General features: G+C 39.7%; 1 protein-coding gene across 1 annotated transcript in view; it reads right to left on the bottom strand.

Moving 5' to 3' along the window:
* The window catches only part of DGKB (diacylglycerol kinase beta), a 633,251-nt gene that overhangs the window by 127,071 nt on the left and 480,235 nt on the right, over positions 1–25,945 (bottom strand). The window contains exon 22 of the mRNA XM_036493711.2: positions 21,158–21,353. Within this exon, the coding sequence (XP_036349604.2) occupies positions 21,158–21,353 (196 nt within the window). The remainder of the gene's footprint in view (positions 1–21,157; positions 21,354–25,945) is intronic.

Genomic DNA, 25,945 nt, shown 5'->3' with positions numbered 1-25,945 from the left:
ATACATTAACAAAAACATTTTTTTAAGTTTCTAAAGATGTGCATTACCTTTTAAATCCAATTGTCCACTGGTAGTATGAAACACCCTTGCATATCTGTAATATTATTTGTAATAATGCCGAGAGACTCAAGGAGGATTTTATAGTTAAAATCCATGTTCTGCAGGCATAAAGCTTGCAACTGGACAGCAGAAATAAGGATATTTTTCTGGAATGTTGTCAATGGTCCATTTTGGGTGATGCTTCCACAGGCGATCATTTTGTAAAAACATCACCAAGTGTCTTTAGGCACGTGTGCAATGGGTATGCCTTCCTCTGCAGAGACCAAGTTCCTCCATACAGATAGGCTTCTCTCGGACCGCTGCTGTCTGCAGTCCCAGGCTCACTCAATACTGCCTGACTTCTGAAGGGACAAAATCCATGCCCACTTCACTTGAACTTTCTGCTCCTGAAAGCACTTTCATTTGGCTTGTCATAATTATTTTCTCATTCTCCCACCTCAGATTAATTATCACTGTTTCTGAGACACATTCTTTGACCAGTCATTGGAAACTAAAGTTTATCTCGAGTTATTTCATAACAGCTTATTTATTCCCTCCATATTAGAAAGTCCTATGTGATGAAATTTAATTTACAGTGGATACAAACATAATGGATATGTATGTCACCTGTTACTTAATCCAAAATTGGCTGTAATATCTTTGAAGTTGCTCGTCTCAGCATTAAATGATTCATTGGCCAAGTAAAACTATTTTGAGAAGGGCGTCAAGAGATTTCTAAGAATTGCTATACTCCACTAAAATGGCAGGAATGGTGTAAGAACTCATTATTTATTTTGCTATCAGAACTGTGCTACTGTACAATATAGATTTTACTTAGCCCAGTTTTCTAGAATTATCTCAGTTTAATTCGTATGTGTCCTGTGTCAATTGTCAAAATAATTCTTTTTCTGGCTCACTTCTGTATTTTTTTAGAGATACTATCAAACGAAGAAAGGAATTACCTTATTTCATATTGTAACTTCTTTTTAATTACCAAGTTCATTTGCGATACAACAAATGATCATTGGGTTATTTTTGTTTGAGAAACTACGTATACTTTTTAATGAGCTTTGTTTTGATGGCTCTGTTAGTGTATGATGTTTTATTTTTTGGGAGGATGGCTCACACAAAGCCATGTTCATCTTCACAATCACTGAACAGCTCTATCTTTATAATGGCAAGCCATAATTTAGTTATTACAGAGTCTTTCCACTCTGTACCTCTTTCCTCTTTAAGTGAAACTACGCACTGCTCTTACTTGCTGGATTTTGATTTCTTTTCTGACTTCTCTTTCTTCTTTTCTATTTGATGTTTCTTGGCTCTGATCAAATCTGGTCTTGATTTGGCTGCACCATTAGTGAGCACATGTATTGAATCACCATGGCTCTGGCTACCACGAGGACCAGAGTCAGCCAGGACACTGGGGTGGAAGTACAGGGCAGCCTGCATCGCAGCACAGCAGGGCTCCAGCGCACCTTCCACAGCTGCTTCCTCAGGTGGCAAGTGCGACATGGACCATGGGTCTTTCTGTCCACGCACTTTGCTGTAATCGCTTCTCCTGCCACCATGAAGCTCAGCTGAGAACTGAAAGGTCCATCTTGTATTTAAAGAGAGGCAGCTAATGTAGAAACAACAGATGAGAAGAAAATGTGTTTCTTCATTCTTCCAGTTTGTTTTATTATTGTTATTTATCTAAGCGACATAGCTTACTATTGCAGAAATAACACAGATACACACTTCAAGCAAAGGAGGCTGCATACCATTTTTTTCTTAAAAAAATAACAAATCAACCTGTAATTCTTTACTCATAAAGTAGCATCTACCTGTTTACTTCAAGTTCAAATGACTACCTTTCAGATGAATTATTTTTTAAATTCTATTTTATTTATTTTCTTAGACCCACCTATGCTGTTGAAGCTCCACATTTGGCATCATTACATCAGTTAATGTCAGACAGCATATTTTTATACTGTGGTATCTTATAGATTTTTTTATTGCACCATTAAGGGCATTTTGACTCCCGCAATACTCCCAGATTTTGTTGTCATAATACACAGCATTCCACAGCCCCACTTTGTGCTAAGCCTCATAGCATTCACATCTGTCTAGTTTTCTGCCTCAGAAGGTCAGGTAATGAGATGAGCTTTGGAAAAAGAAATTGCCGGTTTATTACTTTTTTTCACACTACAACCCAGATTGTTTCTCCAGTTGCTGGGGAGTGTTCAACTCTCATACGTGGCCACTGGCTGGTGAGTGCTGCTGAGCAGCGGACCAGGTGTAAGACTAGAGCTCACACAACTCGCTTGGTTTTTAGTTTTGAAACTGAGAATTTAAAAAAAGTATTTTTTTTTTATATTCTGCAAATTGTAATAGAAATGTTACAGAATTCTCAGCCACTGAACAAAGTAAATTTTGGTGCATCTGTGTCATTGTAGGCATATTTTAAGCCTAATGAAAGCTATTAAAGGATTGATACTATTGATGCTGACTTGCTTTGGAAGTATTATAGAATTATCTAGCTTTGGTTAAAACTTGTCACTCAGTAAAAAGCATACACTTATTTCCTAACATCATTGGCCACTTTTACCTCATTTTGATTGTATTAAAGTGGAGACTTAATTTCTGGTCGTTTTATAAGATGCTGACATGAAGTAGTCAATCCTGGAATGAACTGATTTTAAAGACAGCAAACTGTTGTGCATGAAGATACATGGTTACGATGACGGTGGCTTAATGCTGAAATTCAAAGCTTTCTGATCATGTCAATGACAGCTCCATTTACTCACAGGCCTAGGCTGGCCTAGCTGCCAACCACAAGGTTTCTCGGTAGAAGTTTCATGTCAGGACAGTGTCGGTTTCTGGGCTTGCCAGAGACCTTGCAAGTCACTGGCTGGCTTTCCCGTGTCACGTGGCACAAGGTTCTCCAGTAACACCAAAGTGTGACCAGTTCTGAAGAGTCAGCATGACAAAACTACTAGATGGCTTGACTTTGTTTTCACAGATGTCTACATCTACATTTGGTCTCAAATGGTTGATGTTGGTTTGCATGTGAACAGCAGAGCGTGAGAGCAGATGAACCTTCAAGGGATAAAGGCCTGGATGAGACCTGGATTAACACTAGGAGATGCGTTGTGAAGACACCATTCACTCATCTAGTTCACCTGAAATCCAAGTAATACTGTCCTTTTTCCCCCTTACAGATAGTATTCCCAGAGAAGATTGTTTGAGTTCATTCTAGCACAGATAACAATCTTGAGCAGCTGTTGCCCTATCAAGAATCATTCCATTTACTCCAGTGATATTGCATGTGAAATTCTTATTATGTTAAGTGGACTGGAGAAAGTAGAAAACTTAGTCATGGAATAAAATAAAATACACCCAGGGAGAAGGAGTCAAGACAGTGGGTAACAGATACACACTGGACTGATAAGAAGGGTGCACTACTCATTTTTACAAGTGTTTGGAGTTTAAGCCCAGCACTAACAACTAAAAAGCAGATCTAATCAGATGTTAACATTAAATGTCTATATCATGTTCATATCTGGGTTTTTACAACTGTGAGATTTTTGGATAGCTCATTAGTTGAGTAAAACAGGAAGCAAAATCTGTGGGCATTTGAATTCTTAAGTTAATTTTATTATGTATGATCTTGAAGAGCCTGAATAAAATTTTCAATGCCAAGTCTTAGTTTCCTCACCGACAAAAGGTTGCCCTTTAAGAAGATTACCATGGATGTGTCCCTGTGATGTGTGCAAGTTATTGCCATGTGCCAGGATTCAAGCTCAATCCTGGAATACAAGAGGAACTAAAACAGATATGAAGGAACTTCAAAAAATTTGCGGAAAATCTAATTAAAATAAAGTTTATCTTGGTAGAAAAATCATGAAATCCATTCACACGAGGAATCTAAAATGTGCTTGTAAAGGCATATTTTGAAAAACTATTCATGAATTTCATTTCTGGCATCAATATAAACAGCTATAAATAATATAAACCAGTTCTTTTGGCACTGAAATGAGCATCTTTCAGTTCCACTTGCCGCAGATGTATTGAAGGACCTTGTACGCTGCCTCCCACCGTAGTGTTCAGAGTAGCAAAAACACACGGTCCCTTCCCTGGTTTGCTTTTCTCCTTCCTAATACTTCATAATGACAGCACTGACCATTCTTCAACGTAACTGCTGCTCTAATTATCTTCTCCACGCTTTTTCCTTCCTCAATCTACCACATCTCTTGGCTCACAATATTAGTAAAATAATATTAGCAGAAAAGTGGCTAAATAGTGATGAGCCATACTTGATTACATGTCTGGAATAGAGTGGGAGTGCAGTATCTGAGAACTCTCATCACTGCCTCCAACTATACCTCTCCCTAATTTCTGAAACAGGACGACTTTAATAGCAGAGAAATGCTTATAGTCATTTAATGTTTTCAGACTTGAATTAATTAAAGTCTTCCATAGAAAATTATGTGATATTATAAGCTTTCATCCAAGACATTTAATTCAAGTTCTAAAGCATTTCTAATGTATGACTGGGCATATTAATTGAACAGAATCAAATAGCGGTACAGGTTAGAGGCCAGAGGATGCTCTGAGTGACAGATGAGCAGCTGACTGCTGTACAGGTATACAGGAAAAGATCCGCTGGAGTTTTCATTAGGATAATAAAGTTCCTGATATGCATAAATTAAGATAAAAATGTTTATCATTTATAACACAGAGTGTCACCCAATAGGAGCTGATCTCTAGATTGTTTAATATAAATGTTCACAGATTTAGCTAATTTGCTTCACTTACACATTATTTAGTATGCCCATTGTGCTTTTCTTGAGTATAAAATTATATTACAAATTTAGCTTACATTTATTAAAATCATAGTATTTCTCTATCTCTCCTTCTCTCTATAAATTTGACTTTCCAATAAAATCACAATATTTTTCTCAAAATTTTGTGAGCTCTTTAATTTTCTTTTATTCATGTTTCCATACCAACATTTTTAAATTATGTGCATATTGCCTTCCCCTGGAAATCTCTCTTGTTCTTTTTAATTTCTTTCACTTTTTTTTTTAAAGATTTTTTTATTATTATTGGAAAGCCGGATATACACAGAGGAGGAGAGACAGAGAGAAAGATCTTCCATCCGATGTTTCACTCCCCAAGTGAGCCACAACGGGCCGGTGCGCACCAATCCGATGCTGGGAACCAGGAACCTCTTCCGGGTCTCCCACGCGGGTGCAGGGTCCCAAAGCTCTGTCTTTTCATTGGGCATTACTAGCTGAAAGCCAGGACAGACCTGTCACGGGGAAGAACATAGCCATGCTATGAGAGTACAAAGTAGTAATTTCTCGAAGTTTTTTTTCCAAAAAAATGCAAGGTCTCTTGACTCAAGTAACTCTGCACTTGGTAAAAAGGAACTTTTAGAACATGACAGGACTGCTGGATTGAGCGTCCAAGTTAAAATTGATGCCATGAGGCCCAGTCTGACCACATAGCCCTCCCAGTGGAATTACGCATAGGTAGCAAAATAACACCGAAATGTCGGACTCACAATGCAGTCACTAGCACCACAGAACCAGCGCACCTGATCTTTGCTAATGTCCTACAAGTATCGTGACCCTTGACGACTGGCAAATCCCACACACCAGTTGCCTGTTTTGTGTCTGCGAACTGTCAATTCCTACCCCCATTCGCTGGTGTTTGCAATGATGTGGTAGAAACGCTGTGGTATAAAATTTCTGGTTCCTTAGCAGGAAGTAAGCGGCATCTAACTGTATTCGTGGTGGATGCATTGTTTATCATTATGAATTACAAGAAATTACAAAAAATTAAAATGCCCTGATGAGCTATTAAAGGTCATTAAAAATTCCCATTGAATACATCTTGTTAGCATTCTTTGTGGTAAAATAGGAAACGCACATGCAGCTGTTAAACTTTTTTTTAAAAAAGAAACAGTGTTGGAGTTATGAGCTAAGCTATATTTTTTTTCATGGAGCACTGTTTTTTTTTTTTAAACCCCAAAGGGCTGTCAATGGAAACTAACTGATAGTATTTGTACCCAAGAGCAAAACTAATTTTTCAAGTGACAATTAAGAATTTAGAAATTTAGTATCTTTATTACAAAATTGAGATCAACAACTATGATTTTTTTTATATTGTGTAAGAAGTTAATATGTGCAATATGAGTAACACAGACAATGAATATTTTCCAGCTTGTTAATTCATAGTGCTACAAAATCATGTGTAGGTTAGGAATCCACTCCAAGTTCAAGAAAAACTTGTTGAATTCTTTTTTTTTTTCTATTTAATAGAGGGACAGATGTAGAGATATGGAAAGAGAGTTTCCATTTGCTGGCTCACCTGCCAAAACCTGCAATAGCTGGGCTGGGCTGGGGCTGCAGGGAGGGGCTGCGGATAATGATTTTTCCAGATTATGTGAGATGAATTCTATGATTCAGGAATTCATTTTTATGTTATGGTTATTGAAAGTCTACACATGCCAGGTCAGGTTCTTGGAATATACTACGGAAAGAAGACAAAACAATGCGTGTAGGCTTTCGTAGCACTAAGGCAGGGGCACAACATGGGCAGGCCTCTTGGGCTTTGCAGGTGGTACGCTCTGCAGCTGCGAGTGCTGCTCAGATCCCCACGTGTAAGGCAGATGAGGTTCACTACTGGGGGCCGGAGGCGAAATGTGGCAGGGAACTCAAGTGTATTCAGTCAAAACGCAAGCATCTCGTGGAAAGTGAGAAATACAAAATATATACACAAACATATGTGTGTGTGATGAAAATACAAATATCATATGTGATGGTAGAAATTCTAATCCTAATGATTTATCATATGACACATACATACATGTCAAAAGCATAACTAGCAAGATAATTGTAGGAAGGGACTAATCAAATATATTTTCCTAATCAAAATGACGACAGAATAAGTGGCAAGGCAAACAAAAACAGTATCTGAGAAACAAAGTAAATAGATGACAGATAATAACTGATCGCAGTTACGTATAAATGAACTACACACCTAAAGATAGCCACAAGAGTTAGTTCTGATGGGTAAACTAAAGTGTCTGTCTGTTCTTATTAAAACCACATTTTAGAATCAGATAAATAGGTCAAAAGTAAACATCAGGAAAGCTCTTAGGTAAGAATTACTAAATCAAACTAGTCAAAGTAAAATAAAATAGTCTTACAGTTAGAAAGATAGGCTTCATATAGAGGGATAGATCACAGTGATTAAAGGAGTAAACTCAATAAAAATGGCCCTATAAAATCTGCATCTAAACAGCAGATCTGAGCCCAAAGCATAGGACTGCCATAGTAAAGTGAAAATTGACTTTAATAAAATATATCAAGTTATGGTCAGAGTAACAAAATCCATAACTGACAATAGTAGTTGATAAAAACAACAAGGTAAAGAAAGATTTTATGACCATGTTAACAAACTTTATATAGTTAACAGATATGAGCTCACCACAAAATATATACTTATTTCACGTTTTCACAACATAATTCACAAAACTAATAATATGGTAGCCCATTAAATAGAACGTATCACAAATAAAATCCTCAAATTATTCATGGTATACTCATAATCACCATGTTATTATGCACGAAATCATTAATATCAACATTAATATCAACTCTTGAAAACACAAGCAACTATAGACAGTAATGTATTGATCAAAGAATAAATTGAATTAGAATTTATTTTCATGCAAAAATTGTGAGATCTGTGTAATTTTTTTCTAGTATATACAGATTTTTCCACAAACTTTTTGAAGTCTTCTCACATGTTTGAAAGGAAGAAAAGCTAAAATCTATGAACTAAGTAGCTACCCAAATACATTAGAAAAAGTGAAATTTGCACCAAAGAAAGCAGGGGACAAAAATTGCTAATGTAATTACGGAAAAGTCAGAATATTAAAGACTAATCCATTATTTAAAAGAAAAAAAATGGATATCTGGAACGATTTTAAGGCAATAAACTTCAAAACACAGATGGACACATTCCTACAGGAACAGATTACATAACCCACACAGAGTCGCACAACTTCACAGCAGGAAATATGGAAAAAGTATTTAGGATAAGGTCTATTTTAGGATCATGGAATTTGTATACCTTGCCAGGAGATAACATCAGGGTAAACGCCCTTAGAGATCAGAGTAGGCTAGACAATAAACCAATCTGTACAGTGAGGTCAACAGGACAGTGTCCCACCACACAATGGATGCTGTGGAGTGACAGCTTTGATGAACAGGTGCTGAGTGATGCTATTTAGATAAAACGTAAAAACTGGCAAAAAGAATCCACGAGGTTGGAAGTGAGGACCTTGGCTGGGCATGCGACTGGGGGCTTCTGCCGCACAGGTGATGTGGGATGGTGATTGGGGAGGGTGGCTGCATGGCTTTGGTCACGTGGCTAAAGCTGACCACTGCCCATGCATGAGGTGTGCGCGTTTCTGCATCCGTGTCATTGTTCACTACAGTGATCATGCTTTTAAAAAGCATAATGTCCAGAGGGAAGGGGGAATCAGGATGGGAGAGGATGGCTTGATAAATCAGGCAAGAGTCAAGAAAAGGCTTTTCTAAAAGAGCCTACCTAACAGTGACATGTTTTTAGTGGCCTTAAAGCAGTGAGGAAGAGCCCTGTAAAGATTTGCAGTAAGACTGTCTTGGGGAGGGTGTTGGGCATTTGCTGCCACAGTCAGAATGCCACTTCACATTGTTTGTATCCCCAGGCTTTAAGTTCTAGTTTGGTTTCTGATTCCGAATTCCTGCTAATGTACATCTTGGGAGGCGACAGGTTTTTGCCTCACACAGGAGACCTAGATGGGGTTCCTGATTCCAGGCTTTGGCCAGGCCCAGTCCTGGCTACTATATTTGAGGAGTGGAACACAGGATGGAACAACTCTGCATGTCTCTACCTTTCAAATAATGGGAAATAACTAGATAAAAATTTCCACAGAGAGCACTGGAGGCACAAGGAATATGACTGTGAAGGTTCAGAGATGGCAACATGCCTGATGTTTTTTAAGAGCCTCAGAAGACCACTTGGGCCGGTGCTAGAAAAAGAGGGGGGGCACTGGAGGCTACCGAATGGGAAATCTAGATGCATCTGGACATTTTTTTTGTTCCTGATCAAAGTAGCTTCTGGCACAATCCATTAAAGCTGCAGGTCAATCTTCAAAAGTTCCCTATAAACTTAGGGGAAAATACATTTAACACAAAGGTAATTGTGCCCAACTGAGTTCCTTCATTCAGCATTTGAATCCCTGTGTTTTGTCCAACCTACCCAATTTCTAATAAAGACAGAGAGCATCAGTTACTCAAGAAAGTCACAAAGTAAGAGAAAGACATGTTCATTAAAAGCTTCATTGTTTTCACTGTTTATTTTTGGAGTGATATCACATGGGTATTTTCATATACATGTGAAAGTTTCATGTAGAAAAAAAAATTAGATTTAAGATTCAGACACCAACAAGAGTGGAAACTACATTGTTGGTTACTCTTTTTTTCTTTAGTTTTCCAAACTGTTTGATGAGAATGTGATCCTCGTCCACTTTTGCCAAGTGCAGTAATTTAGAAAACCATCCTTCAAAGGAACATACTGCTCCTCGAGACATGACTGCCGCCAGGTTCGTCCACAGAGAATGAAACCCATTAGGAAGGTGAGTAGTTCATTTCACTTCCTGGACATGCTGCATTTAAGCCCTGTGACTTTTTCCCCATTTACATAAAACAACCATAACTACAGTACCACCAACCGGAAAACAAGGACCACGCAGCTGAGGCTGAGGGAATAGACACTCAAGCTCTTGGGACTGCAGTCTCCCTGAGTGAGTCCATGAGCTTCCACGTGACAATGACCCTGCTTCTGAACAGAGTTGCTTTAGACACAGGAAGCACCAAACTTTACACAAAAACACTTCCTGCGCGCCAGGCTCTGGATCTTACTTTTCTTCCCAATTCTGTGGGGCCAACACCAGGTCACTTCCCATCTCCGTTAGCTTTCACAAATGCAGGCCCAATGTGGGAAGTGCTTCAGAAGCTCTCCAGGGGCTATTCTGTGCATACTTTGAATATCCTGGAATACTAATCGGAATGTCTGTATGGACCTCAACATTCATACAGGAGTTTACCTGCCATGGTAGAGTTGAGTGAGCTCCACTTCAGCTGCCCGCAGTGATTAGAAGTGGGGCATTAGGGTATAAGGGGATACGCTAAAGGCATAGCATAGAGGTCACAGGATGCATCCTGATGATTTTAAGAGAGGAAGAGAGGTCAGAAGATGCAGGTGTGTGTGTAGCTTACATAAAATCAGTAGATACTGAGACAAATGTTTCTCCACACCCACAGAAGCCACTGTCTTCTGAATCCCGAGGAATGTGACTGTGTCGATTTGTTCAGTCACTATGACAGGCACCAAAAGGGGCAGCAGGTCCCCGACACCCGTGGGTGAAACTCTGATTCAGTTTTGGGCTCATGACTTTGGCCTGGTTTAGCTCATACTGGTTGACCTCTGTGGAAGTGGAAGATCTCTGTCACTCTGTCTTCCTGACTTTCAAAATTTAACAATAAAAGCAAAGGCACTATGATGGGGTATGACCACCCTCTGGGAGGAGAGTAAAAGTGATGAAATTCAACGAACATGTTTCTGATTCCCAGTGGTGTTATAGAAGAGCACTCCGAGAAGCAATGTTCTGTTCCTTTACCTTTTTCCATACGCTCTTCCCTTAGGATAATGGCATGATGGTTTGAATCAAGGGGAATACTGTTTTATATCTCCTTTTCAATGAAAACAAAACTTCTACCCCCCTCTTGGCCACTTTCTTAGTAAAGAAATACTTTGGTTCCCAGTTTTTCGACTGTGTTTTCCAAAATATATTTAAATGATACTTTCATTCTGTTATGTTTGATACCTGCGTGTTCATTAGCTTTTCTTTATAATTCAAACATGAATACGCGCAGACACACATGCGTACACAAAAACACAGAACTTGTATTCATTAGTAACCACACTTAGCCAAGTCCACCACTTGGATTTAAAATGTCCGTCTTTTTGTTTCTTTACAGTTTAACTCGACTTTTATTCCTACACTAATTCATTTATTCCATCTTTGTTTGTTTGCGATGGTTTAGATAACAGAACGGTTTCTTGACTTGCACAGGAAGCTAAATTTCAGTCTGCACCATAAACAGCACATTCATTCTGTTGCTCAAGGATGAGAACACCTGTTACGGTTCTTTGTTGATTGCTGACTTTCATATGTACATTTGGATGAAAAGTGATGTTTACAAGATAACTTATATAAAATATTCAAACAGAAGACATGAGAAACCAAAAAAAAAAAAAATCCCCAAACCCAAACAGTGACAGAATCTTAAAAAAAAAAAAAAAAATCTATCTTTAAAAACAAGTGAGAAAAGAAAAGCAAGTGAGATAATGAATTTACTGAACCCCTTTTAAGAAATCATTTTATTCAATCAAAAAATAGAAAGGAACTATTAAATGGGTATCTACTGCAAAAAACACACAAACCCCAAGATTCAATCTCCAACTCAAAATAGCACTGTTAACATGCCAGCACATTCTAGTCACACACTTTGAGGAGTGAGACACACACATTTTTACATTGCTGTTTACATTTGCTGCGGTTGTCGGCTCTCTAATCTGAAGAGTACCTTCAGGACTTTGCAGGTGGACGAAGGCTGCCATCACCACGTGCTTCTCCGTGCGCTCTTGGGAACTCTGGTCTTTTAACACTGTCAACTGTCCAGGGAGACACTACACAGCAACGACTGCGCCTTGGCAACTCTTCAAGAAGTATAGAATGTGTGGTAAAATCAGCACTAACATATTACTATTAATGCATTATCAGGAACATTATCAGTGTCCATTTGCAAGTGGACAAATAGCTTTTCTATTATTACTTTTATTGGAAAGTCAGATATACCGGGAGAAGGAGAGACAGAGAGGAAGATCTTTGGTCGACTGAGTCACTCCCCAAGTGACCGCAACAGCCAGTGCAGCACCAATCCAAAGCCAGGAGCCTGGAACTTCCTCCAGGACTCCCACGCAGGTGCAGGGTCCCAAAGCTTTGGGCCGTCCTCGACTGCTTTCCCAGGCCACAAGCAGGGAGCTGGATGGGAAGCAGGGCTGCCAGGATTAGAACCGGCACCCATATGGGATCCTGGTGCATGCAAGGCGAGGACTTTAGCCACTAGGCTGCCGTGCTGGGCCCAAATAATAGCTTCTTTCAGAGCACCAGCATTAACATATGCAATGCCATGTCCCAGATATATTTTCTATTAAAGTCACAATTTCATTGCATGTGATTCTGAGTTTGAAAATGCCTTTAATCACAAATCCTATCAAAAAAAATTTTTAAAGACTTATGTATCTATTTGAAAGAGTTGCAGAGACAGATGGAGAGAGAGAAAAACAGCTTCAATCCGGTTGATTGTCCAAATGGCTACAATAGCTGTGGCTGGGTTTGGATGGAATTGGAAGCAGGCCTGGAGCCTCAGCCCTGTCTGCCATGTGGCTGTCAGCACCCACAGCATTTGGCCCATCACCTCCTGCCTCCCAGGGTGTCAGTGGGAGGCCGGATCTAAGAGGTACTCACAGGTCTTGCCTACAACATGGCCACTGTGGCCATCAGGAGCCCTCATCCACGTCTCCACCTGGGTACAGGGCTCAAAGCACTTGGGTTCATCTGCAGTGCCATAACACAAACTCCAAAACTTCTCTTAAATTTAAAATGGGGATTCTTTGATATCAGTTCATTTTACTTTTTATTTTCTGTCAAGAGAAATTTCTATTGCTTAAGAAAACACGATTTATAAAGTCTTTCAGACTGAGATGTATTTAGGGAAAGGGCCAACCTGCTAAGACCTTTATCAGAAGAGATATGTATCTAAAACATTCTGACGTAATACGTGGCCAAGACCCACCCCCATCTACCAGGAACCAGGTTAACATAATAAAGATTCACGCAAAGAAACTGTTTCTAATCCATTGGGTCTAATATGGTGTCCTGATGAACAGCAACTTCTAGCCCCCTTGTATCCTCACTGTAATGCATTAGCATAGTTAAACAAAACTCCCCAAAGCCATGACAGTTTTTGTGACTGTCATTTAACTTATGACAGTGATCACATAAGAAAAGAAGCGTTATGTCCAGTTCCTGGAAATGGCTATACCATCTACACAAATATCCCACTTGGATATTAACTTACATTTCCTGGAACCTTTAGAGCCTCCACAGCAGCCAGTGCTGCTCAATCTGTTGGGCAGCCTGCTGTTTACCATGTTCTTTAACACAATTTTCTTGTTTTCAATGTTGAAGCCAAGGACCCTCCTAGGAACCTGAGGGTGGGGAGCACGCAGGGATCCCCAGCTGTCTTGTATCGATTCTGTAAGCCCATTAGCGCCTTTGTTATCCAATAATCTCTGAATATTGTTATATAGCATTTCATTCATAGACACTGAGTTTTACAAATAGCAGCTGATTTTCCTTCATTAGATCAGAATGTAATTACTAATTCCAGTATTAATGGTTAGCTTTGACATGTTTAAAAAGGGTGGAAAGTACTTAATAGACCTGTCTTCAACCCTGAAATGAGCAACTGTTCAGGGTAATGGAACTGTTCAAAGATACATTTTCTTTCTGCCAATTTGTGAAATATAATATAATTATTCTCTTTTAATGAATCTCTCAACCAGGAGCAATCTTTCAGAGCTTGAGAAGGTATAAAATATAATGATAATGGGAGTAGCTTTGTAAATAAAGAAAGATGAAATGAGGTGGCTGTTTTGTGCCATATTATGGGATAAATAGAATAACAGTGCGGCATTTATCAGGCTTTTGAACTTTCTCAAAAAAGCCCTCCAGGGCTCTTTTAAATTAGTCATGTTTATCCTTGGAGATTTTTAGTCTTATTTCAAATGTCTGTCACCTTATAATATTCAGGATTCGATATTTGGTTTAATCTAACAATTGTAATGGATAGCAACTTTGCTCTCTAAGACAAAGATGATAAAAAGAGAATTTTGAGTTTCCAAATCCACAGTTTACCAACTGGAGAGCAATGGAAGCAGTTTTAGGAAGCTGGGAAAAGGATGACTCAGCGCTGAAGGGCTGGGATCTCCATGGAATCCTGACTTTCACAGATACGGACAGGCCGCGTAGTATCCAGGACACCAGCATTTTTGCATGGCAAAGAACTCTATTCATGGAAATCAAATCTGAGTATGTAACTAGTGTTTGAAAGCATACGCTTTTAATATTGTAATTAGTTGAGCTCTCTGAAATTTGGGCACCAGAATGAAGTGATCTTAAAACTCCATTTTCCACCTGATTTTGAAATCCCCTCATACAGGCATTTCATATTTATTTACATTATGAACCTGTGTTATTTCCATGAATGCATGAGCTAAATTTACTTCATGTCACCAGAAAGCTTTCCTCTGGGAGGTGAGTTGTTGTAATTTTTCAGCAGACACAAGACTGAACACACATATCACAGGGGCAAACAGAATGAGGAACGTTATCACTGACACCTGTCCTTCACATCCACAGGAATGACCTGTGGAAGTACTGGCACATCCACCCTTCTCTGCAGTTACAGTCAGTCAGCAGCTAGAAATGCCTAGGGGTCCCAGGGAGGCAGGTAGCACTTCAAATACAAGGACGGCATTCTGTCCTGGAACTCATTTAGGCTTCACAGCCTGGAGCTTAATTGGAAACCCAAGTAAATATCCGCTTCTTCTCTTCCCTCACATCTTGTCAATTGATTGCTGTACCATACAGCTTTCCAAACGCAGCTGCTAGCAAAAACTTCCCTCCAGTGTTCTTAGCTGGCTGTTCTGTGTGTGGTCATTCCATCTACAATGTTACTTGTATGCCTTTGCCTAGTTTGGGTTTTTTTTTTTGTTGTGGTTGTTACGTTTTCTTGTTTTTCAGGAAGGAATCCCACAATGGCCAAGATTTCTCTTACATGTTCAAAAATACTACGTTCCTATAGAAAGTATTACTTATTAGTTATAATTCAACCCAAATAACTTTGAGGACTTACTAATTCTACCATGAGCACTTCTAGATTCAGGATTTTACTTGTAGCATTACACTGTATGATGGGAGATTTTTTTTTACGATGGAAGATTTTAAATTGTGGATGGCTAATAAGGGGGAAGGGGCAATTATTAAATAAAAAGATAAGGGTGTTTGTGGCCTCTATGCAGCTCAAACAGAAGGATATTCTGACCACTACCATCTGGGATTTCTGTGTCTCCAGATACATGAACACTTTCTCTCCTGGCTTTTTGCTCTAGTAATTTCTGTGAAGTTCTTTTAATAACATAGCAAACAGAAATCCCATAAATGCTTTTTGATGATACACATGCCTTTACAGGACAGTCAGATGCAAACGGGAATATCTGGTTGGATACTATGTTGCAATCTTTAAATTCGTATATAAAGCAAACATAGCTTATATTCTCTCTAATTTCCTTGTATCGCTAATTTGTAAACTTTCAAGCCATGCATTTGTATAAAACAGCAAAGAGCAGGTCTGGCATTGTGGCACAGCAAACTGTATCACTGCCTGCGTCATTGGCATCCGGTAATTGTATGCTGGTTCGAGCCCCAGCTCCACGCTCCAGAACCAGCTCTCTTGTTGGGGCAAGTGAACGTGGGAGGCAGTGTGACGGGACCCAGCTGAGTGTGCCTCTGCCTCCCGTGTGGGATATCCGAATGGAGCTCCTGACTCCTCACTTGAAAATTAGTGCAGCCACTTGAGCAAGGAACCAGCAGATTGAATATCTCTCTCTCCCTTCCTCCCTCTCTCTCTGTATTACCTTTCCTTTCAAATACATAAATAAACCCTAAAAAAAAAGCTAGGAGTCTTCACATTAAGATGCCGAAATCTATAGTATAATCTTAAAATGCAAACAGCAATTTTGATATTTAGATATCATTAATATATGCTGGTATAAGCATGAGCTATTGTTGAAAATTATCAACCAAGGCAGTTAGAAAACATATTTAGGAATCATTTGGAGATAATTCCTTAAAGGCTATTGGAAAGCAAGTGTTTGTTCTGTCAATTTTGCATCAATGAAACCTCCATGCTCAAAGTTTCTGCACTTTGTGGAATACAACATCTCAATGCTACCATCTTTTCTCAACAATTGTGACATCCAGGTATAATAATGCTGCATGAATTCTTTTTCTTGTTTCTAAATTTACATAATTTAATCACTGAATTTAAATGCTTGAAAACTGTTCTGCTTGCCGATGTTTGAACGCCAAATACATCATCGACAGTTCTAAAATGAATATCACATTTATATTTAGACAACTGAAAACACTGCCTCCTAAATTACCTTAAGTAACCCACAGAAATATTAGGATGTCACATGTCCATTGTCATCTACTTCCAGAAAAGAGTGATTTTCACAAGGTATAAAGTCTAATCTTATTAATCCAATGCTCCTTGCTTCTCCTTGAGTTCTGTAGTATCTAGTGTACACAGATTATTTTCTTCTTCCAAAACTTAATACTCTCATTTCACTTTTTAAAAATATTTGATGAGTTACTACTTTGAAACCCACATTGGGGCCAATCCCCAGCTCCCTGGTGGGCGTGACTCAGAGCTCCCCTGCCCATGGCCTGAGGTACAATTCCCATGCCAACATGTGGAGTGTGACCTCCACCATGGCTAGAAGGTCAAGGGGAATATACATGGTACATGACTCAAAGGTCAAGGGAAATAGATGCGTCATATAGGCAATGACAGTGTCTTTGGTGGGCCATTTCTTATCCTTTAAAAGCTATAACCTGTGCATAATAAAGTGGACATTCCTCCCCAGCTTGTCTCTGGTGCTTCTCATGGTCAAAGAGCACTGCTGTCTCACCCTCGGTGACTTTGTGGCCTACTGGCAGGCCTAGACCCCGAGACACAGTGATAGAGCCAGAAGCCAGAGAAGGTGGGGATAGACAGACGAAGACATTGGAGTCAGAAGTCTTATTCACAGACTAAAGAAAATAATTTAGCCTTGTTTTCTCAAACATCATTACTTATTATGTCTGAGCCGCTTTGTTCAAACTTGTTTTAGATTTCTTTCTTCTTAGTTTTTGGGAATTACCAACTTAAAAAAAATTAACTAATAATGAAGCCACTTGCCAGCCAGCCAATCAGGCAGTTTCTCCTCTCCGGCCAATACAAAACAGCAGGGCTACTGCCTTCTCCAGCAGCAGAGAGTAAAGACAAGACAAGACAAACGGCCTGGGATCACATGATGTGGGATGAGCACATGTTTCCTGCAAACTATTGAGAAAATTCTACTCTGTGGGAAGGAATCATAGTGAATTTTATGCAAAAAGTCTAGTAAAACTAAAAAAGCAGTATTTACACTGAGTCTTCACGGATGTGACTTTATAATACCTATGAAAAAGTGCTGTAACTCCATGCAGATTTCTTAAAGCTTATTTCTAATTTTTACTATCTCTGTGTGCCTCTGATATAAACATTATTTAGCTCCATCCTCATTTGAATGAATTAACTTTCAAAATGAGATCTAGATGACACTATAAAGACAAACAGCATTTCTTGCTACAAAGGGAGGACAAGTGGAGTAGTTAACTCTAAAACGATTAACGTTCATAACATTCACCTAGGTCCATCTCATTTTTCATCAGTGAGTGTTGGTTGGGCTTTAGGAAATTCTGTCCAAATGAAAAATAGTTAGTATTGGTAAATGTGAATGAAATCATTGAACATTTCCTGGATGGCAAATATGTTAATCATTTTTTAAGGAAACTTCTGTGTGACGGGTACCTGGCTAGCTGTCTCCTTCTGCGGGGTAGACAGTTCTTTAGCTAATGAGGTTTCAAGCAGGAAGTCCAGCTGTTCCTGGCAGTATCTCCCTTAGCTTCTGGCAAATGCTTGAAATGCTATGGTTTGGATGTAATTACTTTTGCTCAGTGGTTTTTGAAACTTTGTAAAGCAGTCAACAACTTTTTATTTTTTGCAAATGAAGCAATATTTTAAAAGCTAGTGAAAAAAGGGGAAAATGATTTGTACAGACGCATGAAGTTCAAACTACTAAGACTTTCAGTAAGGCTCTGAAGATAACAGAGCCATTCTGATGAGGACAATCACAGTGCCTATCAGTGATGGCTTGTGTTGTGCTGTGTTGTGGCTTTTCGTTGCACGTTGTTGACACAATGCTGGTCTGGACAGGAGGAAGTTAAATGGGCATGGACCTTTGCATCTCATTTAGCCATCACCAACCATTCTGAGTGCATTACTAGGACGCTCAATTCACACTTGTGTTTTCAACCAGTTAGAATAAGTAAAACAGCTCACATTCCCTGAGACATTCTTGCTTTTCAGCTGACCAGCATAGCTTTCAGAGGTAATATTTTAAACATGGTTTTCCACCTTGGTCGATAAAAACTTGTGATATGATGTTACTGATGTTACTTGTTATCTGTGGTACAGATATTCATCCAGTATTTCAATTAGTCAAACTTATTTATCTTGTTAAAATTTCTGGAATGTTTTAATTTCATTGCTGGGTTTTGCAGCAGCCAGCAATGATATCTCTGGCAAAAAAAAATAATAAGTAAAATATAAAAATGTGCCTGATGTATAAACTCACATCAAGGTATTATTTGTGGGAGTAAGTTAACCGAATTTTTTGGCAACAAAAATATCTGCAAAATCTTATATGCATTTTAACTTAAAATATTCATATTATCATTGTATTTAACTATTTATTAGATGCTCGCAAGAGCTGAGCCTGGGTCAGACCAAGGAACCCCAGTTCCTTGGGTGCTCCTGGAAAGGGAGAGCTGGAACCCTGAAACCAGGCAATGTATTTCGGGGTGCAGGTGTCTGAGGGAGCATATTAACCTGCTGTGCCAAACGCCTGCCCCAGGACCTGTGTCTCCTTTCCCTTCTTAATGTGTGCTGTTCCATACTCATGCCGGAAAAAACTTTGCTTGACTTTTACTTTGCAGGTTGTTCCTGTGTTCTGTTGTAGTAATGTCTCCGTTTGTTCCTTTTTCTTGATTAAATATCCCAAGATATATTTTTTTTCAAAATGACCCTTGTAGAGACACAGATTTTCCAATCAGTGTCATCTTCACTTCTTTATTTACATGTGGGGATATGAATATCTATGTAGAAGAGCGAGACAGAGGGGAAGCCACTCCTGTCTGGTAGTATAAGTTAATTATTTCAGAACTGTTACTATGACAGAATTTGTCTGCAGAGCATAACTTAGTATATTTTTATCACAGACTCTTAAAAATTGCTGTAAAATACAGAAATGAAATTGAATCAAGTTTTCACAGGACTGTTGAAGAACTTCTGTTATAACTCAACAGAACAGCCTGAAAAATGTTTTAGCTGAGGGTCTTTATCTCTTTTAAACGTAAATATCTTTACTTTCATCTGCAATCAGTCATTTGCACATTAATGTAATGAATTTGTCAGACATCTTCCTGAGGCTAATTCAACTGAGGAGGAGGAGAATGAAGCTCACGCTACTAAAGGCACAGGGAAGGTTAGCAAACAAGGCTGGGAGCCCTGAACAGCAATGGGCCTACTTTACAGCTCTGTTTGAAGACCACGCTGTGTATGCACACAAAGTTGTATCTACAAGCACATACACCTACACACAAATAAAACGTCTTCTGAATTAGCTGGGTGAGTGCGCATATACTTCAAAACAGCATCCAACTGCTTTAGAATGTTTGCTGGAACAATAATGTAATTAAATGAATTACTTAACATTTGTTGAAGTCTGGATTGAGTCAACAGTAAAGCTGCCAACCAATGAAAGTCTTAGTTAAAAACATTCTGATCTTAGGAGACGGCCTAGAGCCTGAAGCCAGATGAGTTGTGCAGAGACCTGGCGATACACCTGAGGGTTCAGTGCTCCAAACCCAAACCCGACCTTGAGCTGTTAACAATGTATCTTGGAAGAAGTTACGAATACATGACTTAGTTAAATGATTTCCCTATTCCATGACCCCATCCAGAGCAAAAAACCTATTTAGTGTTAGAAAATCAGTGGTGAAAAATTTACTGAAACTTCTCGTAATTGTTTATGAAGACACATTAGTAAGTTTTGAGTTAACATTTTCATCAAGTGCTTGTGGACAAAGCAAAGAGTGCTGCACAATCAACTGGAAAGGAAAGAGCGTTAGCTTTCTCCTGCATAGGACTCAGGTGCTAGACCTAGGACACAAAGCTGGTGTCCAGACCCACATGGTCCATTGATGAGTTAGTTAATACTGCGCCCTTGAACCTAAGGTGTCGGCATACTTTGTTCTCATGAACTATGCTGAAATACAATGTTTTCTTCATTTTCTCGTATCATCAACAGTATCAGGTAAATTCAGTAAAGGGAAAGAAATCTCCTGAGAGAATATGAATATGTTATTAGACCATTCTTAGAATCTCTGTGATTGAGAAGAACACCTACATAATTAAGGTGTCACATCCCACCCTGAACCCCACCGCACTGGAGTGCATGCAGACCCACAGCTGTGCAGTTCTAGACTGCTGGGCCTTTATTCTCCATTTTCTATTACTCCTACTGTTGTTATCAGTATTCTAGAAAAACTATGGCAGATAATCAAAACTCACTATGAGATATTTAAATATTATGCTTACAAAAGGTACTTAAAACAACTTAACGTAAGACAGCTTCATAGCCTGACTAAAGCAAGACAAGCAGGAAATCTCTTACAATACAACTTCTGAAAAGTCTGGGATCTGCCCTTGTCAGGGGAACTGAAACATTGTATCTTTTATAAATCCCACTTCATTATTTACTAAAGTCCCAACAGGCGTTTTATTCTCCGTGAGAAGAGGTATTACCAAGGAGAACACAAGAGACAAAACAAACATCCTGAAAACTATAGGTAGTTACATATAGTCAGGGAGTCTACCATGCCAAGTTATCTACACAAGGCGGCTGATAACAGCAAAGGTGCAACCTCAGAAGAACAAGCCTTCCTGCAGGGCGGCAGCCAGCAGTGGAAGGAGCTTACCTTGACCAAGGCCGGCAGCCAGCAGTGGAAGGCGCTTACCTTGACTTGCGAACTTGAGCTCTTTGGCATCGGTGAGTGTGGGCCTTTTGTCAGACCCTTTCTTCTCTGTTCGGCGATGGCTTCTTCTCTTCTTGGATTCTCCCCAAAGATTGGAACCCCCGTGCATGCTTGGGATGTTCAAAATAGCGATTCCTTCCAGGGAGATGTTGATCAGATCTATCTGCACCCCATCACACTGACCAAGGAAAAGAAAGAGAATGCAAGATGTTTGGGTTTCCTTTGCTTGATTCTTCTTTTTATCCCCTCATCTTTTGTTACGGGCTTTTAAATCCATAAGCCTGTCATTTTTGAATAAACCTTTCAAGGGCACTTAAATGCCTACTCCAAATGTCAATATGAAAGGAAAAGCAGCTGCTAACATTAACCAGTTACTCTTACAGTATCAAATTAAATCACTGGTGTTATCTTTGTCTCTGGAAAGCCTTTAGAAGAGATGTGCATTTATGTCCACAAAAATGATCAAGCAAAAGCCCCCAGGGCGCATGCTAGAGGCTGATTCTGGAAGACGGAATGACAGCTGTTTGTCCAGACAATGGTGGGGGAAAGTAATGAAGCTAATTCATGATTCCTGCTCTCATTCAATTTTTCTTTTCCTTGAGCAGGGAAATAAGAGACTTCAATGACTTCTGTAAAAAGTGGTGAAAAGAAATGGAGCGTCAATGAGATCCAGAAGAGCTCCTTGGAGTGGTAAGCAGGGTGCACGGGCAGTGAGGGGCACAGCTGTGGAAGTGAGCCTGGGCCTGGGCAGGCTGAGAGATGGAAATGATGAGGGTAACTGCTGAGGAACATGTAACGAAATGTTACTTCACAGCCCCTGTGACAACTGGCTGACAAACGTACAGCAAGCAAATACTTCATCAGCCAGATTCGTTTGTTGTTCGCCCCAGGTCAGTTTTGAAAAACACGCACCTTGCTAAGCGACAGGGCTGGCTACAGCAGCAGGGGTCACTTCTGCAGTTTGAAATTTTCTGTGGATTTCTGTTGAGTGACGTGTGTGGAGAACGGCAAGGCTATTCTGTCCTTTTGGAATTACTATTTATTTATTCATTGGCTTCAGGTTTTCTAAAATGGTAGTTGTTATAAATAGATCCCAGAAAGCATACTCTCATTTTGATCATAAGTCAATAGGAAGAGAGATGTATACATAAAGCGCTCTGGTTTTCAGGGACCTTTGTCGGGATCTGCCTTTCCTGAATTGAAGGGTTACCTGCAGGCAGGGTGGCTGCCTCATTTGCCATGCGTTTTCACAGGCACAAACATCACTGGTATAAACTCTGTCGTTCCCCATAACAAGTCCTAATTCATGGATTTAGGAGAGACAGAGCTACATCAAAATACACAATACCCCACCACCACCACCACATTCATGCCGTCAAGCCTCATCTAACATTGCATCTTGTTCGCTAGAAAAGAGAGCTGAGATAAAGCAATGCGCCTTGAGCCCATCTGGCAAGAGAGGGAACGGATCTGAGGGAAAGTGCCAAGTTCTCATTCAATTGTTTTCAAGGAGGATGAAACCGATGCCTGGATGATGCCTTTTGCTTCTTCCCAGAAACAAGTGATTTTTTTTACTCCATTCCATGTATTAAGACGGTTTCTTTTTACTAAAGAATTCGGTGCCTGTGTATACTCACTTACCACTATATATTCTAGATAAACAGATATTAATTTCATAATTAAAAGTAATCTTGCGTAAATACCCTGCAGGCCTCAAAGAATCAAACACATACTGTGTGTCAGGCCTCCCACCGGCTTCAAGTGGGACGCACTAGCTGGATAATTAGATAGTACATATTTTTTAACCTTATTTGCATGCATATTATATCTTTTGCACACTGACAAGCAGCAGTAACAACAAAAGTCAGATTACCACAGGGAATTCCCACAAAGAAGTCTTCATTCCTTATAATTTGCAGCCTAAATTAAAATAATTTGATCTTTGACAAGGATGAAATGTCAAACCGAAGGGGGTCCTCCACAAGCCACGGCCTGTGGCTTCTGAAATCTGCCTAATTTATGTCAGTCACTTCTTAATACATATTTAAGTATTACACGAAAAAGATGATAAATATGCAATCTGACACCTTTGGTATTTTCCTGCTGTTAATTTATAAAGGTCTGGCTTCCCCCAAACTGACTAAAATCATTTAAATAACAGAAGGATCATGAAAGAAGCTGGAGCTGGGGCCAGGTTTCCATTTTCACTCAATATTGGACACAGCGGGTAGTACAAGGAGACAATTATTTGACTAGGCCCTGGATCCCCACTGTGACAAGTAACTCATAGAATTAGTGAAGGAGGAGTCCTTTGTTCATCTACGGAAAAGGACAGCATGCTGCTGCAAATAAGCTTTGCTTCATTGTGTTGTTTTGTTTTGTTTTGCTTTGGTAATGGAACCAGTGGAATGACAAAAGATGGAAAAGCTTCCATGAGTATTTCTGTTCATATTTTCACTCTTCAGAGTCTTACCTGTGTGGATTTATCAGAAATAGAGTTGGGGGCCATCAGAGAATGAAAACAAGCCCTGAGGAGCAGCTGAAACAAAGCCTTAAGAAGAACACTGTGCCTCTCTCAAGAACAGGATAGTAGAGTTACACGCAACTGGTCATGTACTCATGACTTGTTTCCACCGTCTCCTGACCCGGGGCTACTGTCCTCCGCTGGCTTCAATGTGAGGCAGTAATAGGAAAACTTTAGGGCCAGTTCCGATGGGGACCATGAATAGCGGCCCACCAGTGGTTACACAGTGAAGACGAAGAGAGATGGACAAGTTCTAGTTACGCAACTGCGTCAGATCATACTTTCATGCCCTTTGAGGATTTACAGCCTTTCAAAAGGCAGTTACAGAGGAAAAGAATATAAAAGCTTAAAAGCTAATAGCCTCGGTCAATAAATTCTGACTGGTTTTATCACGCACTAAAAGGTCGTTATCAGGGTACAGAAGCTGTTGCTGAGGTGTAAGGCTGTGACGCACTGTCCACTGGCTTAGACTGGACAGTCCTACTTCCTCCCACCCACATTCACCTACCAGAAAAGATGAAGCAGATGTTTCTGTCAGTGCATTCTAGCTTGGGATGACAACCTTTGGGGATCTTTAAATGTGGACTGACGAATCTGATAACAGATAAACTAATGATAAACTGGAAAATTTTATCAGATGAAAATGATTAATCATTTTCTCCATGAAAGAAACATGAAGTTTTGCTTACAGGTAATTTTAGGATTAGGGTATGTGTAAGACTAACATTGGGACTCCCTAACCTAGTGCTTTTTTTTTTTTTAAGATTAATTTCACTTTTTTTGGAAAAGTAGATCAGATTTATAGAGAGGAGAGACAGAGAGAAAGATCTTCCATCTACTGGTTCACTCCCCAAGTGACCACAATGACTGGAAATGAGCTGATCTAAAGTTAGGAGCCAGGAGCCTCCTTTGGTCTCCCATGTGGGTTCATGGGCCCAAGGTTTTGGTCCCCCCTCTATTGCCTTCCCAGGCAACAAGCAGGGAACTGGATGGGAAGCCACCAGCTCTGACACGGGCATCCCACATGAGCAGTGGTTCAAGTCCTGGTTGCCTCACTTCACATTCATCTCCCTATTAATATGCCTACGAAAGAAGTGGAAGACGGCTCAAGTACTTTGGCTTCTGCCGACCATGTTGGGAAACTGATGAAACCTCTGGCTCCTGGCTTTGACTAGGCTCAGCCCTGAATCCTGCGGCTCTCTGAACCTCATTCAAAATAAATCTCACTTTTCAAAACAATTTTTTAAAATAAAATGACTTCCCTTTTTTCCAGGGCACTACACATTAGAAATCCTGTCTTTTGGATACTTGTGTGACTTAGTTTGGGTCCCTAAAGCTCCTCTTGATTCTTGTCAGTCTTGAGATCATGTGGATTTGGAGAGGCACTTGATCACTTGGACAGATCTCAGTATTATGCAATGAAGATTCTTGAATCTAAATTCATTCTTTTCAGTCTTATCAAGAATCAAAAGAATTCAGTATCTAGAGAACAGGGTCATTATTCTCCTATGTTGGCATGGCACATGGAGGGAGCAAATATATAATCCCTACTTCATATGTCATTTTTGTCATATGTCATAAACTTTGCTTTAAACTATTTTCTTGCACCTTTAAGGTGTGTAACTTACTTTTTAAAAATAAATTATTTGATTAGACTAAGGGGGGCAGGGAGGGAAAGAAAGAGAGAGGGCTCCAATGTGTGAATTACTTCACTAGTGAATTGCCCACGATGACTGGGGCTGGGTTTGTACTGAAATTGGGAGTGGCAACTCAATCCAGTTTTCCCACTTGGTTTACAGGAACCCGACTACATAAGCTATCAGTGCTATCTCCTAGGTCTGCACCAGCAGGAATCTATACTCAGAAGTAGAGGCAAAAATCAAATCCAACACACCAGTGCCTGGGACAGGTGGCTCTACGGGACAGGTGTCTCAATGAACATGACAGCTGCACTAATCGGTTGTCCCTTGTTTCACTTCTTACTTACTGAATTAGGAGTTAACTGAAGTCCTTAAAATTACAGATTCTGTGAACACTTGGCCTTGAAATGAAAACACTGGCTGGAATGGCCCTCTGATACATGTAATCACCCAGGCTAGAGTCCTGGTTCGGGCTCTAAATTATAGCTTCCTGCTCAGCTGGACTGAGTCCCTCCCTCTGACCTCGGTCTGACCCAGACTAAAAGTTTTGTGGACATTTGCAGAATAAACCCTGCAGATCGAAGCCTTCTTTCTGTTCTCTGCTTC

The sequence above is a fragment of the Ochotona princeps genome, chromosome 20 (assembly GCF_030435755.1).
Source record: "Ochotona princeps isolate mOchPri1 chromosome 20, mOchPri1.hap1, whole genome shotgun sequence".
In the NCBI taxonomy this organism is placed as follows: domain Eukaryota; kingdom Metazoa; phylum Chordata; class Mammalia; order Lagomorpha; family Ochotonidae; genus Ochotona; species Ochotona princeps.
This window is presented reverse-complemented; position numbering and strand designations above follow the sequence as displayed.